At 40.6% G+C, this 17,798-nt stretch overlaps 2 protein-coding genes across 4 annotated transcripts in view; one reads left to right on the top strand and one right to left on the bottom strand.

The window, feature by feature from the left end:
• The window catches only part of rgl2 (ral guanine nucleotide dissociation stimulator-like 2), a 28,265-nt gene extending 19,503 nt beyond the window's left edge, over nt 1–8,762 (top strand). For 2 of the 3 annotated variants that reach the window (XM_080425494.1, XM_080425496.1), the window contains 11 exons: nt 426–529; nt 1,513–1,597; nt 2,911–2,973; nt 3,125–3,211; nt 3,333–3,365; nt 3,761–3,882; nt 3,984–4,067; nt 4,816–4,909; nt 5,315–5,539; nt 5,786–5,900; nt 6,042–8,762. In XM_080425494.1, coding sequence (XP_080281620.1) covers nt 426–529; nt 1,513–1,597; nt 2,911–2,973; nt 3,125–3,211; nt 3,333–3,365; nt 3,761–3,882; nt 3,984–4,067; nt 4,816–4,909; nt 5,315–5,539; nt 5,786–5,900; nt 6,042–6,223 — 1,194 coding nt within the window. In that variant the 3' untranslated portion in view covers nt 6,224–8,762. The remainder of the gene's footprint in view (nt 1–425; nt 530–1,512; nt 1,598–2,910; nt 2,974–3,124; nt 3,212–3,332; nt 3,366–3,760; nt 3,883–3,983; nt 4,068–4,815; nt 4,910–5,314; nt 5,540–5,785; nt 5,901–6,041) is intronic. The other variant, XM_080425495.1, reaches the window with a different exon arrangement.
• A 190-nt stretch (nt 8,763–8,952) lies between these two features.
• Nucleotides 8,953–17,518, bottom strand: dnase2 (deoxyribonuclease II, lysosomal). Its single transcript, XM_080425497.1, has 7 exons — nt 17,387–17,518; nt 16,893–16,990; nt 16,416–16,587; nt 15,412–15,508; nt 14,572–14,736; nt 12,348–12,566; nt 8,953–11,882 (listed from the first exon to the last, which is right to left on the bottom strand). Exons 2-7 carry the CDS (start codon nt 16,988–16,990, stop codon nt 11,446–11,448), a joined length of 1,188 nt encoding a protein of 395 aa, XP_080281623.1. The 5' UTR covers nt 17,387–17,518; the 3' UTR covers nt 8,953–11,445.
• Between the last annotated feature and the right edge of the window lie 280 nt (nt 17,519–17,798).

Raw genomic sequence — 17,798 nt, 5'->3', positions numbered from 1 at the left:
TAGTTTGTTTATCACCAAAATACTGTCCCAAGCTCACCCTGTTCCTTATAGGAGGAGCCTCTTGTAGTGTGGTGCATTATTCAGCGCATCAGACAGCGAAACTCAATCCTATACAAAGGCCTGCACACAGGTGTTCTGTTACTGTGTGTGTGTGTGTGTGTGTGTGTGTGTGTGTGTGTGTGTGTGTGTGTGTGTGTGTGTGTGTGTGTGTGTGTGTGTGTGTGTGTGTGTGTGTGTGTGTGTGTGTGTGTGTGTGTGTGTGTGTGTGTGTGTGTGTGTGTGTGTGTGTGTGTGCTCTAAGTCAATGTATGTGCGTGCGCATACACATGTGAGACGCGCACATGAAACTCACATGCTTGCATGCATGTGTGTTTACTTGGCATGCATGTAATGTATTGTAAAGTGTACGCTTGTGGTTTCAACAGGAGTGCAGAGCCAGGAAGAACTTCTCGTCCCTGTATGCCATTGTGTCCGCTCTGCAGAGTAATCCCATACACAGGCTGCGCAGGACTTGGCAGGAGACTGACAGGTGTGTGCATGCTGCGGCCATTCTCAACCTGTGGGCCGGGAGGATAGTGCAAGTGGGCCCCTAATGATGGGCAAAAACCCTTAAGATTTTTATGATAATATAACATTAAGATTTAAAACATTATGTTAATAAAAATCATGGTCTTTTTTTTTCTACTTTAAAGGATCTTCACCATGAATTTAAAATAATTAAATAATATTTAATATCATATTGTTTATGTCCCTCAAACGTTTTTCAAAAGGTTTGAGCCTAAATCAAGCCTCAGATATACTCATTCCAACTAACTTCTCTCTGGCTTATAAAGCACTTTCACCTGCAATACCACATTGTCCTGATTTGGCACGGGGCGCTATTGAGCCAGTTTGTATGTTATCTCCTGGTTCTGTGTGGAAAAAGTAAAAAAATAAAAAATAATAATAATGCAATTCAGTTTGGCCTGTTTTGAGACCAATTCACAGAAAACCCCAGATTTGCTGTGAAAGCCTGAGTGCTCAAACTGGGGTATTTTTGGGGATAGAAGAGAGGTAGGGGAGACCAAAAACACACAAAAAATAAGAAAAAGTTAAAATTCATGGTGTAGTCCCTTTAAAACCTTGAAAATGTTGTTTTCATTGTGACATTGTTAAATAGGAACTTACTGTAAAGTAGACTATTAAGTTAGTTCCACTGATCCGAGCCGGAACACAATCGAGTGCACGCTCGTTCGGCTGCCGTGTTAAGTGGTCAGATGGGTGGGCCGTAAACGCTTTCAAGATTTTCATGTGGACCCTGATCGAGAAAGGGATGAAAACCGTTGTACTTGTGCATGCTGCATTATCATGTGCTGGCATCTCACTTTGGTTCACATTTAAACATCGTTTGACACATTATTTGCCGATGACATGCACCATTTGTATGTGAGTAGAGACTACGCAAGCAACCCAAATAACGATGTGCAATATTTTGTGTGAATGTAATATTTTCCACCACCTGATTCCTGACAGGGAAACGGTGAGACGATACGAGGAGCTGTCAGACATATTTTCGGAGAAGGACAACTACGCACAAAGCAGAGAACTACTGAAGGAGGTGAGTTGCCATGGAGACGCTCAATGAGACATCAGGGAACAGCATCCTGTAATTCACATAGATTTGTCCTATCTGAGAATTCACGTGGTTTCCATACTAACATAATAAGTCATTTCTACTAATACAGACTGTGTGGACTGGGTTCTGCATGGTCTGTGTTGCTGGTTAAAATACTAACCCAACATGCTCTGTGTTGAAAGTGAATCACAATGTCTATCAATGTTGACCTTGAGCTAGATGTTGAACTCTGAATTGCTCCGTTATCAATAGCTACAAAATGGTGACTGTGCTGAACAGCTCCAAGTGTGTATTATTGTTAGTGTGAAGCAGAGCATTGTAGCAAGTATTTTCAGTTGAAATTAGGTTAAACTTTATCGAGTGCACGCGGTTGTGGCTGCACAAAACAGGCGGCCGCACGCAAAACAGGCGGCCGCGCACAACCAGCATTTATCGGTAGTTACGTTCGGTGTGCCCGTACCCTAAGCCAGTTAAAAGTGCATTGCAATATTCCAGACGATTAAAGATAAAAGCATGAACCAACTTCTCTGCCTCCTGCTAAGTTACAAATGGCCTTACTGTGGTTTCTGAGAAGGCATTTTAAAATTGGTGTTCTACTATTGAATGGTCATCCCAACTGGCAGTTCACAAGTTTGAATAGCCATATAATAACCACTAAGTGTCAGTGCTATAGTAGATATGATGGGTAAAATGTATATAGGTAGATACAAGGATTTACATTATCCAAATTCAAATTGAATAACCCAAATCCTCAAGTCAATACTACAATGTTCAGTTGTGAAGTGCCTAGTCTAAATCTAGCTGTGTGTGATCACCTTTATTTTGTCAACCCTGGCGCTCTAGTTTGTAAGGCATCCATCTCAACTTTGTATTTAGGGTACGTTGTGAGAGAGAGAGCTGGAGAAATTGGCAGGATTAGCTATGTTTTGACTCTCTATAATGCTGCAGCACAGGCATCAATACCTTTGCATTAGCTGTGATTTTCTCCATAGACCCTCTGGGGAATTCATCTATTCTAAACACATGCCCAGGGCTTTCATTTGGAAAACTTTCCTTGGTGCTTTGAAGTCTTTGAAAAACATCATTACCTTCTGTAGGGGCTTTGATTTTCCAAAGAACAAGCCGCTTCCCTCAATCTTTCAGTTTGTCTGTTAAAGGTTACAAATTCTACCATCTAGGTTCTGAGATGAATACTAGCTCTTTGTTCTTTGACAAAATCTTTGCAGCAATAGTTCACTTTTTGTTTTTGTTATATTGCTTAGTATCTTGACCAAATGTAATGTCTCATTTTTCAGGAGGGTTCGTCGAAGTTTGCTAACCTGGATAGTACTAGGATGAACAACAGACGTCATACGGTGGTAAGTGGTGTGTGTGAATAAGCCCTGGGTCAAATAACAAAGCACGATGACTATGAACTCTCTGACTGTGTAGGGCAGGCCCTTATAGATGTCTGTGGGAAACCCTGTAGCCGGCTTTGTGGCTGATACAATACTACATGTTTGCCCACAGTCAAGTGCCCAAGGCACAGTGCCCTACCTTGGAATCTTCCTCACAGACCTCACCATGCTCGACACGGCGGTCAAAGACAGGCTAGAAGTGAGTTCCTCTTATTTGTCTATCAATAGGAACCAAGTCATAGAGCCAATGGCCATTACTTAACTGATTATGCAAGTGACCATCAAGTTGCAATGACACATCCTGTCCCTCCCTTTTCCAGAACGGCTACATCAACTTTGACAAAAGGAGGCGGGTAAGTGTTGCATTTGTCCTTGACCCTGGTTCTCTGGGCCAAGAGCCGGATCTGATGTGTTTTTGATTTATGGAAAATATTAAGTGCCTATAATCCCTAAAAAAAACCTGTGAGATAATATTTAATCACAAAATACTGGTGCTTTGTTGGTTCTGAAAGCTAAGGTGATTCTGGTAACATGTGTTGCAATGGTTTTTAACCCTACTTGGTCAGTTTGAAGGGTCAAAAGTCGATTCTTACTGTATCACCATCTGTTGTACTTGTAATACATCAAAACAGAGAGGCACTCTGCACTGGTGTTTGTGTCCTGGGAGGTATTAAGCAACTTAAGTGATACTGGTGGTAAGGTGATACGCTGTTTTGAGGCTTACGGCGATACTGTTCTTTGTTTACAGGAATTTGAGGTATTAGCTCAAATACGGCTCCTTCAGTCTTCCTGTAAAAACTGTGTTTTCAACTCCGATGCGGCCTTTGTTCACTGGTATCAAAGTGTACCTGTGTTAACAGAGGAGGAGAGGTAAATGACAGATTTTTCAGCACAGGTATAATAACATTTCTTTCAAACATATTAATGATCCTATTGAGACTGACTGATATGTTGGATGATGTCTATTGCAGTTACAGACTGTCCAATGAAATTGAAATGAGTGAGCCTAGCCCTAGAGGCCTGAACCCAACAGTGATTATTACACAATGCCCAGAGTAAGTATACTGTATATGAACAAACATTGAGCTAAATAATCATCCATTTACATTCAAAATACAATATCTAAAATCAGTCGTTTATGTGTTCATAATGTGACTTAAGGGTCGTCCACACCAAGAACCATAACCATAAAGATAACTTTAAATATTTTGTTTAAAAATGTGTTAAAACTCAAGTGGATGACAGAGTCCACACCACAGTTATAACGATGACAGTGAGGAATTATATCGTTGGGATTACTTTCAGAACGATTTGATGAATGATAGAAACAATGACAGCCAATCAAAATCCATCAGAATTTACAGGGTGTCATATTTAACACAGCCCTAATACTCGACCAACTCAGTGACCTTGCGGTTAGAGTGTCCGCCCTGAGATTGTGAGGTTGGAGTTCGATCCCCGGCCGGGTCATACCAAAGACTCTAAAAATAGGACCCAATGCCTCCCTGCCCAATCCAGGGTTGGATTGGGGTCCCTGCGATATACTAGCGTTAGGTCCAGGGCGTGTGTACTTGTACATCAAGCTGGCTCACGCTACAGATACAGGAGATAGGCTCCTGCCCTATGGGCCTCATGGCCCAGCAAGGCTTACTACTACTTACTTAATGTTCGACATGTTTACAAAATATTACTGTTCTTCAGTGTGGATGCTTACATCGTTATTGTGATAGTTATCTTTGTAGTTATTCTTCTTGGTGTGGACAGCCCTTTAATGTATTGATGTGATTCTATGTGTGTGGACAGTTTGAGCACTTCGCGGACAAGCCTCACTTGTGACAGTGATAGCCTCTTTGACTTCCCCTCCCCTGTCAACAACCTACTTTCCAAACTTGCTAGGGTAAGTGTAATAGCAAAAGTGATCTAATATTAATAATCCATTTTGTACGGACCTCAGTTAAATAGTTCTATTTGCGTTTACTTGCTAGCTGTAGCAGATGCGTGAATCTAGCACATCAGGACAACTCGGATGATGAGAAATACACTCATTTGAGTTTCAAATGCATGATTCTTGCTTTTTCATGTTGACGGAACATGAAAAGGAATTGCAAATATTACTTGACCCAGATCTGCACTCATACAAAGACGTACACAGGAGACGTTTAGGGGGGGGAAAAACATGTTTTGTAACATCTATTTGCTTGCACCCACATCTGTGCAACAGCCTCACATGATAATGTCTTCTCATACCATTCATGTCCTCAAATGGCCTCCTTAATATTATTTGTTTGTTTGTTCATTCCAGCATATGAAGTCTCCCTCTGTGTCCTGTCTGGATGTTGATTCCTCCCCTCCAACCAATGACACCCCTCCTGTCAAATTGACTCCATCCACACCCGTCAAATCACACCGTCGATCCGTCTCCTGTGGCAACAATCCCTCCTATAACAACCATGGGTCAGGGCCAGATATGCGAATCATCAGGATACGGATGGACTTGCAAGATGGCAACTTGTATCGCAGCATACTGGTAATAAACCAGGAACATTCGATTTTTTTCCACTTGAAACAATGTTTTCTCTACAAGGAACAATGAAAGTAGAAAATGTTTTATTCAAAAGTTGTACACACTCATGTACTCAAGCCTTTTAATCGTGTCTGCATGCATCCCATAATGATGGACATAAAATCCCCGGGAGAAAATGTACCCAGGATATCATTAGTGCTAGTCAAGCTGTCTGGTGTCATTCATTGTCATTCTCTTCTATTTCCTCAGGTGACAAGCAATGACAAGACCCCCACTGTGATCAGTTCTGCCTTAGAAAAGCACAATCAGGACCCCAAAGAGTTATCCAGATATGAGCTAATCCAACTTCTGCCTGATGGAAAAGGTGCTGACGTTACCCAAAGCAATAGAATAAGATCATTTTAGTTGCTAGAATGAATCATACATTTTAGAATACAGATGGTATTTTCATCACAGCATTTGGTTAACTTGAATACTGATGTGTTTATTGTTTCTTTGGCTGTAGAGTTGGCCATCCCCGCCACAGGAAATGTCTTCTATGCCATGACCTCATCAAGTGTTGACTTCCTGTTGAGGAGGCAAGGCGGGAACACCCCACTTGGCTTACAGCCAATCAGCACAGAGACCAGCGCCACTTTCCCGCGAATCAAGGCCAAGACAAGGAGACTGGTCAGAACTCTATTTTAACAACAATTTATCCCCAACATCAACCAACTCATTGTTCTCAAGGGTCTTGAGACGGACAGACAAGCCTTTCAGAAACATGGCCTCGAGTCCCTCAACCCTGCAAAATCCAAATGATCTATGCCTTCCTCCCCAAAGGGAACGCTTCCCACATTCCCTCTGAGCTTGTTCTACCAAAATGAGCACACAGGATGTGTTTCAACTTGTTTCATGAGCAGCTCCATAACAGGTACTTTTAAAGACATTTTCAATAAAGTGCTGCCCAGTTATATACAGCAGGGACATATTTTGCTTGTCCTCTCTTTCAGGTGACAGCACACAATAAGAATCTCGAGGAGGAGCAATGGAAGTCTAACTGATATAGCATTTGGTGCTGACTCATACATCGGCATGTTTTCCATTCTAACGCAATGGATATTAATTGTCCTATTTACCAACAGCACTTAATTCTTGTGGTGTTTAGGCACCTCAGCCTCAACTGTGAGTGATATTACTTTAGGAAAAAGAGAACTTAAATAGTGAAATGATGTGCATTTATGTGCAGTTTGAGACCTCAGTGTAGTCCAAGTAAACCAGAATTGTGACCAAAAATCACATTTCATTTTTCATGTCATTGACCGAGGGTCAATGACATGAAATGAATGTATGAATTACAGAATTATGCAAGGGGTGACAAAGCTGGCCTCACCATATGGCATGCATCTGAATGAGGATGACATGGATTGGCAAAGCTACATTACATCATCCTATAGCAAAACCCTGAAGTTTGTCTTAATAGGTTGTATGAGAAATCTAAATGTTTTGTGTATTTTTATATACGTATGTATTATATGTCTATATAATGTCAAGATTGTGTTTACACTGACAAGGAGCTATCAACCCATGTGTCTGAATTCGAAAGGAACCAATTGTGTATGAATCATGCATTAGAGGTAGGAATTGTCAGTAATCTCACATTTTGATTTGATTTTGATTCTTGGATTCACGATTCAAATCAATTCTTGATTTAACACAATTTGCTCATCGATTTGATAGTTAGGTGGCTATTTTGAATTAGCCTCCTCTATTTGATTGCAGTAAATTGTATGCCTGCAAAAAATATTATTTCAGAGGTCCAGATGTCTATAACCATGAATGTTTTAGCTATGTACAGTGTCACATAAAATAATCATTCCAGCAGAAACTTAAAGACAAAGAGCACTTTCAAAGCTTGTCACGTTGCTTAACTGTACACTTGAAATGCACCATAACAGAAGTAACACATGAACTAAAACTTCCCAGATAAAACAAAGAACATACAGAACTACTATTGTGTGCCTATTGAACAGATAGAACATTCTACCATTAGATCCTAATGCTAAACCTTACAACACAACATAAGCTAATATTTAGATTTTCTAAGTAGTGGTTCCTCTGAAGGTGTATTTGTTCTGTCTGAATCTATGTTCTCAAAATCCCCCCTCATTAACCTGTGTGAGCTATTGGACTTTGTTCTGAACTCTTTCCTTGATGCAGAAAGGTAATCGGGTGCTACCTCAGGTTAGCACTGCTGCCTCACGGCAAGATAGTTCTGGGTTCAAATCCGACTGGGGCCTTTCTGTGTGGAGTTTGCATGTTCTCATGTTCATGTGGGGTGTCATCCGGTTGATCCAGTTCCCTCTCACACCAAAAGACAAGCATCTTAGAATAGGCCTTAGTGCTGGTCCTTGTGCACTACTCAGTGGCTGCGCCCTCTTCTCTTAGTAGTTAGAATGTGTTAAATGGAGAGGATTTTAATTAAAGCTATGCTTAACTCTCAGTGGGGAAAAGTTATTACGTTGTTGCCGTCGTGCAGAAACCTCTTATCTCCACATTTTAACTTTTTATGTTTTTTCATAAAAGAATGCCATACTTGTCATACTACAGTGTCACACAAAAGTAGCTTGTAGATCTGCTATTTTTACATTTGAATCCTGAAAAGTAACAATTTTGGATATACGAGGTTTCCACCCGACAGCGACAAAGTATAACCTAAATTAATATCCTCATCTGGATAGACGGCTTATCTTCATTGTTTGTTACCTGTACACTTGCACACCGAGTACAGAGCCTCAATTTCATGCTGGTTTTTTGAGTTAGCATAAAATGCCATGTAAATAGTGCAGTTAGAACAAAGACCTCTACACACACACAGGCCTTTGAGGGGTGGATTTGGTGGAAATAAGTCTTAACATGGATGAACTCCAGTGACCTCTGGCGCCGTCATACCACCCGCTCGCTGGTGAAGGCTCCTTAGAGGCTGAGGCTTGGGCATGGTATGGCCAGGGAGAGGATTCTGGGCTACTTCTGTAGCACACTGCAATTACCAGCAGCATGCTACTGATTGTTTCAGTGCCTTTCTATACAGGGTGCTCGTTGGAATGTATACAGTATACAGTATGTGGATGCGCAATGTAAGAAATGTGGGTCACCTACACAGTGCTGTATCTGCTGACTTCAAAGCTATTAATGCACTACATACATAACATCCTATTTTTGTGGTAATAAATGTACTTTTCTATTAGTCCCAGTGCTGCTGATTGATGTTTCCATATACTGTAAATGCCTAAATAATGTGCCCAATAGAGGCTATTTTTGCTGCAACTGAATATTTGTATATTTATTTTAAGATTTCAAGCTACCTTTAACATCTGATACTCAGAATACATTTATTTGGATGAAGCAGTTAAATGTAAACGAACATGCAAATAATGTGCTATTACGCACAAACTTTATTAAAATTTAAAGACAACCAGCATCTTAATTTTTGACAGTGGTATTAAAGTCATTACGAATCTGCATAATGAACAAGTGAATGAACATAATGAATGCAAGCCTAAAAGCCTGTAAAAAAACAATACAAAAGAAAATATAAAATGTCCCTACACATTCGTGGCACCTATCGACTATCAATAAACAGGTAATACACCCTAAATAACACACTCACTATGATTCAGAGTTTGCCTTTGAATATGCAATGAATACTATCCATTTGTATTTTAATGTTATTGTTCTGGTATTCCGCAGTACCAGTTCCTTTAAAGCAATGCATACATGTACCTCGGAAGAATCACAATATTTAATGAGGACACGTCTCACAAACCAGTTCAGGAATGATGAAAGAGTTGCGAAAGAGTTTGCAACGGTGCTTATGAAAACAAAACAAAAAAACTACGTATGTATCCTATGCATCTTATTTTAACATTTTCAACGCTACCTAGTAACTCTTGTAGGACTACAGTATGTTACCTTAGAAGGTACTATAGATAATAATCAGCCTCTGGATGTCGCACTACACCTTCCCCCTTCTACATCACAACATCTCTTCCTTTTACTGTAACTCTAGTAAGTCTACAGTATGCCCTAAAGGTGCTACAGGTCAGTGGTTCCCAACCTTTTTGACTGGAATCAAATGAAATAATTCAGATTTTTTTTTTTGGGGGGAAAAGCATCTGCCGACCCCTCCAAATGATTTGGTGACCCCCAGGTTGAGAACCACTGCGAGATAACATTCAGCCACTAGATGTCACACAACCTCCCCCCCACTCGAAGCTCACACCCTCTCAAGTGGTTTCCAGTTCATTGCACAAGCTGCATATTTCATGATCCAGAGGTGTGAGCCCAGTCGTCATGTCAAGCCGCCCTTAAAACCCACATCTTCAGACTTGCCTTTCTCACCTAATCCCATTTCTGTTGTTTTCACCTATTTTTAAACTGTTGTTAGTTTTATTTTATAGACCCTATTTCTTAGAATTTGTGCTTTAACAACGTTTTTTGTTTTGTTTCGTAAAGCATCTGATTATCTTGAAAAGCGCTCTATAAGTTTGATGTATTATTATTATTATTAAGTGATGAATCTTTCGTGTTACAGGTATGAATATATTATACCATGGATTTTCAACTGGTGGTCCGTGGAACACTGGTGGTCCGTGAAGGTATCGCATGTGCCATCCCTGACCATGCATTTAGTAATGTATTTGTATTTGTATTTTATTTTATAGACTAGTTACAGTGCAGTAAATTACCTGGTGACGTACTGTATATCACGCGTCAATGTTGTCAGTTACTGGGAAGTCGGATGTCAAGAACTGTCAACCACAGAAATGGGAGTTAGAATCTCAAGGGAAACTGTAGCGGATTGCCTGGTTGAGTCACCATTATTAGGAAATGTGCCCATAATCAATCGCATGTGTCTGCTCGCTCATACATAAGTTGCAATGAATCAGTTAACATGAGTGTAATATAGAAGGTTAAGGGAACCGAGTAAGGGCAACCATGGAAAAGGAATAGATCAGTGGTTCTCAATCTTTTTTTTTGCTCTGGACCACTAGCATATCTCAGTTATGTAATAACTGTTAAGGGCTTGATTTAATTCACCTCAAATTAACAAATTAAATTAAGCCCTTAACAGTCATTATTTAATTTCAAGCTTTTCCCCCCACACCACGCCCATATCCCCCCTCCCAACACAACAGCTAGTGGTCCCCAGGTTGATTCTCAGTCAGGGTGGTGGTCCCTGGTTCATAATCAGTTGAAAACCCCTGTGTTATACCATCAACAAAACGTCTAGATGCAGTGGTAAAGTCCCAGCCCACCACCACGGAGGTTGCGGGTTCAAATCCACCGAGGTGCGTCCGGCTTTGTCGAGCGTCTACACAAACACAATTGGCCCGTGTTCAGGGGAGGGAAGCCGGGCGGAGAGGGTGACATTGGTCATTGCACATACTCCTACGAGCTGGGGGCGGAACCTATCACCAGGGAGTGTTGGGTGGGAGGAGTAGGACGAAGGGTTTACATACTAGATGCTCCTCACTGGCAGGTGAGTCAGTAGGATATGACTAAATTGAGGAGAAAAAAAAACGGTAAAAAATAATTTTGTTTAAAAAAAGAGCAAACAGCTTACATTGATATCATTCATTTTGGACCCGTTAAATGTTCTTAAATTCACATTCACAATCATAAATTATATATCTTTTTTTTTGGGGGGGAGGGGGGGGGGGCAGCTTTCTAAAAGCTCTGTTGAATGTATTGTTTTTTTATATATATTTTTTTTCTATCATTTATATATATTAATTGTATTCATAAAAATGTTATCGATATCACATTTAAATTTCAACAACCACATGTATAAAATAATTTGAGAGTTTATCTTACAAACACACAGTAGGCCTGACAAGATTCCATCCTTATCATGTCACACCAGCCGCTTAATCAAACCCAGTTGAGTACCTGACATAATATCCACCAGGGTCCAGTGTGGTGTCACACTTGCTCGTCTCTCCCCCACACATTTCACACTCGAGCGCAGCCGTGCGGTAGGCCTTCCACACCACCGGGTCCTGTAAACACACCGTGCCTCCCCCTCGCTTCTCCTCTGCCTTGTTGCGGTTTATGTCCCCCACGCATACCCAACCCCCGGCACCGGAACTTCCAGTCCCCAAGCCAGCTGGCTCTGTGCTCACTGCCCACTTGGAGTGATCCTGGGAGGCCGTGAAGGTAAAGGTCTGCCCCGGAGAGAGGCGCTTGATGTCCAGGACTTTCCAGCCTCGGGAGCAGTCAGACGGGAGGATGCCTACGGAGCGCACCCAGAACTGGACTAGTAGGTCAGACTGGAGGGTAGGGGCAACCCAGGAGTGGTACAGGTCTGATGGCACAGAAGAGGGTGTAGGAAGGAATACAACAGGAGTGAAGTTTGTATCTGACTTTTCTATTGTTTTATCATACTGGCTCATTCATGATTGTTTCATGGTCTGTGAAGCCACTGTGTTTTCAAAAACAACCAAAGCTTATTATAAAGCTGTTAACCACTTAGCCCTACGTTCTTCTGTCCCCCAGGGGTCTATACTTTTTTTCCCGCTACACCAAATCTTTCGCCAAAAATAGTCGATACACTTGATTGTAGATTGGCTATTTTTGCTGAACGTTTGCCTATTTTCGCTGAATGTTAACCTATTATAACACGCCCAGAATAAGATTCTAGGATTAAACCATAGTTATATAATAATAAATGTCACACAAACTAGTGTGTGTAACAACAAACATACAAAATACAACGGGAAAATGTGGGTACCTTCAGGGAAAAATGTTTCAATGTCGCCTATGGCTTTACCATTGTCAAAGGATGCTCCTTTTGCAAAGTTGATGAAGTTGGTGCCGTGCAATGAGGTCAGAGTTACACTGCGATTGGAGACAGGGTTGACATGTGGAAAGGTGTGATTGGTCAGTTGTTTCTTCTTACAAACGGCAGCCAAAGCAGGCACCATGGACGCCAAGGATTCAGGGACATCACAGTCATAGACATGAGGCTGATTGATCTGCAGCTGCTCACCTGAAATAGGCAACATTTCACACTTTACTCCCCATTCTAACTTTAATCATACAGTAGTTCAGAGCCAGGTCTGCTTTATTCAGCAAGGAAATACATACATACGAAAAGATCAACACATTACATTTTTACAAATATTGTCCAATAAATAGGCTGTTAATATGACCAGCAAGTTGGTTCTATGCCAGAAGTGATCAGTCAGCCAATTACTCTGTCTAATCTTTCTTGTTATCAGAAACCTTCAATAGCATGCATATATTGAAGTGTAGGTAGGTAGGTAGTTTGTTACTGTGATACTATGCTCCTATGCTCAATAGAGCAGCTGCACACTGGTTAGAATCTATAAAGGCCCTGACATACCAAGCTGTCTTTTAATAACAAACACCAACTATGGCGACAGTTGATCAGATCTCTTTGCGTCATTTCACACCTGTGGTAAAGTATTGCTGGAACATACTGCTCAGACAACAGCTGAACGTCACCTGATGGAACAGTTTTTCACCTGTTAATTCCATTGGATCCATTGGAACACAGGTTCTTTTTTCCATTTTCTGAAAAGTAACGGTTTTGGACATACAAGGTTTTCACGCGGCAGCGACGATGTGCTCGTTGTGAGTCGCATGGACTAGATTAGAGTCTGTGGCTGAACGCAGAATGCACCTCATCTCCACTAGCTTATCCATAGAGAGGATAGGACGTCTCTATGGTTACATATTTCCATCCAATTACATTACACCATAGCATTGCTATGGCAACGGTACTAACTGCTGGGTCTGCCAGTGAATTGAAGTGGCGGTTCTGTCACAAGGTTAATGACATCAGTGTATGCAAATCATTCTTGGTTCAGGATCAGGGTTGTTGGCACATGACTGGATTATTAAGTGTTATCTAACAACAACACAACTCGGATTCATTCTAAAAGGGAGAAAGACATTATTTTTGACATATTGATCACATTATCGTGACAAAATGATTGCCGTATTAACCACTGAACTTGTAGATCTGTTATTTTAGAAAATTCTTTACATTTCTATTAACTCTTTCAGTGCCAAGAGTATTTTCATAAAGTACTCCCAAACTGCCAGGAATTTGCGTTTTTTTTTATTTTGTAATTTTGTAATTTTTCATTCAAATAAATGATCTGATTGGGGTTTTAAACCCATAATACAGTTCTACCAGTAGAGAGCAACAAATCGACACATTGATGATCTCGCTGGCTCACTCGCCCCCTCCCAAACAGGCTCACGTCATATCCGGTCAGAACCGGATGTTGACATTTTCGACAATCGTTGATCGCGCTAAATTACGATGCGATACACGACTACGATGACTGATCGTCACCCAGACCAAAGAGAGTAGACGTGGACCTCTCCGTTCGCTTTTTATACCGTGTGAAAAAACTTGACTTTCCCTATTCTGGCCGAAAATCACCGGAGAAAAACAACGTGACCCGGAACTGAATTTTTTTTTTTTACATCCGGCTCCGGGTGAGTCTGATGTAGTCAGGAAGCGAAAGTGATCATGAAAAATAAACAGAATAACGCGACCACAGTCAAAAGTAAAAACTCGGGATTTCTCGTGCTGGCACTGAGGGTACTCGGGAAAAACTCGGGATATGTCGGGGCGTGGCACTGAGAGAGTTAATGTTTCACCTATAAGCACATGGCCACAATAGGGACACCCGGTTGAAAGTCATTAACACAAAATGTAGGTTTAAGATATCCAAAAAAATAACAGAATTTATGCAAAGCTAATGGCAATGCAGTTTAGGATATAATGATTGTATTTTGTACTATTGAGGAAATACTGATTTTTAGCAACAATATATCTAGATTTGGAATCAATACCTTCGATTAATTAAATAAAAGATTCCAATGTTTTATACTTGAAAACACCACAGGTAACATCATCAGCTCATAACGATGTAACGGAGCACTGGACATTCATCTCTACTAGCCAGCAGGTCCTCCTCTTTACAACGCTTTTATTCATCGAATCCCAATCTTACCGATGGTCTGAAAGCGTTCCAGCGGGTAGGTGACACAAATGAAGTTTTGTCCATTGTTCATGCCAGTGCTGGGGTACGAGTAGTGTCCTTGTTGTCGCACCGGGGGGAAACCCGGCGTGCTGTGGACCAACCAGAACCCTTGATTCTTATCCAACAGGACAACCCCTGGGAAGGAAAGCATTGAAAGGTTGGTTTGAGAACAGCCCCTGGACTTCAGTGTAGGCCATGTCCAATATTCTTTGGATAAAAGAGTATCAAATTGCTGCCTCGCAGTCTTCAGTGTAATACTGTTAAGAAGTGAAGTAGGGCCCTCGCACTAGTTACTACTTACTACACACAGTGGGCAGTTACCTGCCATCTCCATTGGTTCATATGTACAGCAGCTTTGCCAGCACAGATGAGAGACAGTGGCTGCTGGCCGTGAATATTGTAATCTACAATATACAGTAAAGTTCAACTTGCCTGTATATCTGTGGTGGGCGCACAGATATGCCCACTGTACATTTGTGACACATTGTCAGTGCGATAAACCTGGTAACGGCAGGCAAACTTGCGCACAATGCCGCATTTTCTGCTTCTTGAAAGTATTGTTGTTGTTGTTGGGGTATTTGCCAAGTACATTTGTACATAACTGGAATTAACTCTCTCCATTTACCCATCCCAACTATTAGGAGCAGTGGGCTATTTGTTTGTTGTTAATTTATATTTTTACTCTTCTTTTTCTCCAAATCACCCCATGGGCCGGAGTGCTGTGTTTTGTTTAGACATATTCAGTCAAATCACTTATAGCCTCAAAGCTTAATTATGTGATTATCATAGCAGCAATGATCTTGTCCTCACCTTTAGTATGCCCCCCTTGCCTATTATAAGGCCATCTGTCACCAAGGTCCTTGGGTGGCCTCTGGTCATTGTAAAGGATGTATGCTACCTCAGTGTTCTGAAAAGAGCATACATAGTAATGTGCAAACCAAACAAAGACTCATGTGTACACCTGTGTGTTTATGTGCACGCACGCACGCACGCACGCACGCACGCACGCACGCACGCACGCACGCACGCACGCACGCACGCAAACACACATTAAGCAGATGTGGTTGTTAACTGAATGAGGAAGTGAGGAGTTGAGGGAATCTTGTTCTTAGATTTACCAGGTGTCAGGAGAAAACAGCAGAACTGCAAGTAGATGAGTCAAACTTTTCCAGTTCCATATTTATGATCGGTGAATTAATAAGAGATACATTTATCAGAATATCACATAGAATAACAGCATTCATTCAGTAAATGAGAAAGTACATTTTTCACTTGAACTTCTCTTCACTTAACTCTTCTTTATACGATCTGTTTTTTTTGTTGCCTTTAGTGTATTGTGTTTATTGATTTACTGTAATCTTTTCATATTGTTAATAGTTTGAATTCTTATGACTGAATATATTATGTTGATTGTTTTTTTCTTTTTATCCTGTAAATAAATATCTGAATTGCACTAATTAGTATATCTAATTCCCATATTTAACTTTTATTTGATGTTGTGTAATACAATTAGACTTTATCTGGTGTGTTTACTCCTGCTCTTGAGCATTATTATTATTACATGTGAAAGACTATCAGAATGAGAGCTGTCATCTAATGACAAAAAAAAAAAAATGAATCCCATGATTAAAAGTAACTACTTGCTTGAACATCTTTCAGCGAGCTGTGACTGTCACCTGAATAATTTCTGTACTGTAATATCTGTACAATTTTCATTGAATTAAAAGTCACTTCTATCTGAGTATCTAATCTATGCTCTCTTTACACGTCGGATGCAAAGATAGATAGGCCAATCAAGAAACAAATAATCAGACCTCTTGCTGCTGATACAGCTGTCCTACAGTCCTCCCGATGGCTCCAGAGGTGTCATTGGCTGACTGTTTCCCTGCTGTCCATCCTGAAGTTCCTCTCTCCATCAGCAGGTACCTCAGTCCATCATAGTGGGTTTGTTTGCCATGTTCTTTAGGGAGTTTGTAAGCATAGAACCTGGCGGTGGAGAGAGAGAATGCAGAGAATGGCAGTCATACTGATGCAGTTTGGTTTTTCCTTTTGTACCGACTTTTAAAAATGAATGTTATTGAAGGGGATAAATAAAATATATTATATTACTCTGCTTGCTTTAACCTGCAATGGTGGGCTTTTCCACAACAGCAACAATTATATTGTGTAGTTTAAGCAGAAAAATATGTTAAATTGTTTCAGCGCTCCCCTGTGGTTGTCTCTTGAACTTGTTGCATTGACTTGAGCAAATCAAAAACATTCTAAGTAACTAGACTTGATCAGAACTTTACCAATCAACAGCTTCTCCATTGTCGTTGAAGCAGGTGATTGGTGAAGTGTCTCCCTCTAGCGGTTGGTACAAGATCAGCAGGACAAAGAATGGATACATCTGATGGAAGTTTCAAAACACGGGAGACAAAAATGTTAAGTCCGTTTCCTAACAATGATGTACAACATTTATTAAAGCTTGTGCAAAAATAGAATAGGAATATAGAATCGGAATATGCTAGAATATGTGCAGCTCTAACAGAAAGACGAAATTTAATGCGTCTGCAGAATTAGTTTTTACGCTTGTAAGTAGCCTACAAAAATGTGTAGTTATTCAATTTATCACAGCTGCCATTTAAGAATCAGTAATTGCAAGTATAAATGTAAAACAAAAACCTATATATTTCCCCCCCTGTTCCAACTGAAGGCTTCTATTAAAAAGAGACATGTAACTTATTCGTATCGTATAACAGGTAAAAATGTCTGTTGTGAAACAAACCCGTCGAGACCTACTCACCTCGGAAAGACGGCTTTCTCCACATTTGATTAAAATCGAAGTGGAGTGTATGGAGAGAGAGTTGGTTCCTTCTTCTTATAACATAATCCATGAGCCATGCGAGTCGAAACTTCAACCACATCCTTGTTTTGGTCAAGTGACCGATGACGTCACATGAGTTCAGCCTACTCTTGTTGGCTCCTTTCCTTTGCATGTTTTATCGGTTTTATCCATAGTGTTGTAATATAGGTTTTATCAAACCAAATGTATTATAATCTTTGATGCGATTTGTTTTTATTTTTCATGTAGCTTCGTAAAGTATAATGCAGATTATATCAAAACAATTCCCTGCGAGAGCAAACTAGTTTCAGCATTATCCATTGCAGTAATGAACATTACTGATGAGATGCTTATAGATAAAGTTCAGTAAATG

The sequence above is a fragment of the Gymnoscopelus braueri genome (genome assembly GCF_963280865.1).
Source record: "Gymnoscopelus braueri genome assembly, chromosome: 4".
NCBI classification, from domain to species: Eukaryota; Metazoa; Chordata; class Actinopteri; order Myctophiformes; family Myctophidae; genus Gymnoscopelus; species Gymnoscopelus braueri.
The sequence above is the reverse complement of the archived record's forward strand: the minus strand, read 5'-3'. Positions and strand labels throughout refer to the sequence as shown.

Bases quoted from the DNA above. Each gene is read 5' to 3' on its own strand.
- dnase2 (XM_080425497.1), bottom strand. From the start codon at position 16,990: ATGTATCCATTCTTTGTCCTGCTGATCTTGTACCAACCGCTAGAGGGA. The intron at 15,509-16,415 runs GTCTGATTATTT...TGCTCTTTTCAG, and splicing joins AGCTGTATCAGCAGCAAGAG to AACACTGAGGTAGCATACAT. The intron at 12,567-14,571 runs GTAAGATTGGGA...TGCCTATTTCAG, and splicing joins GGAACGCTTTCAGACCATCG to GTGAGCAGCTGCAGATCAAT.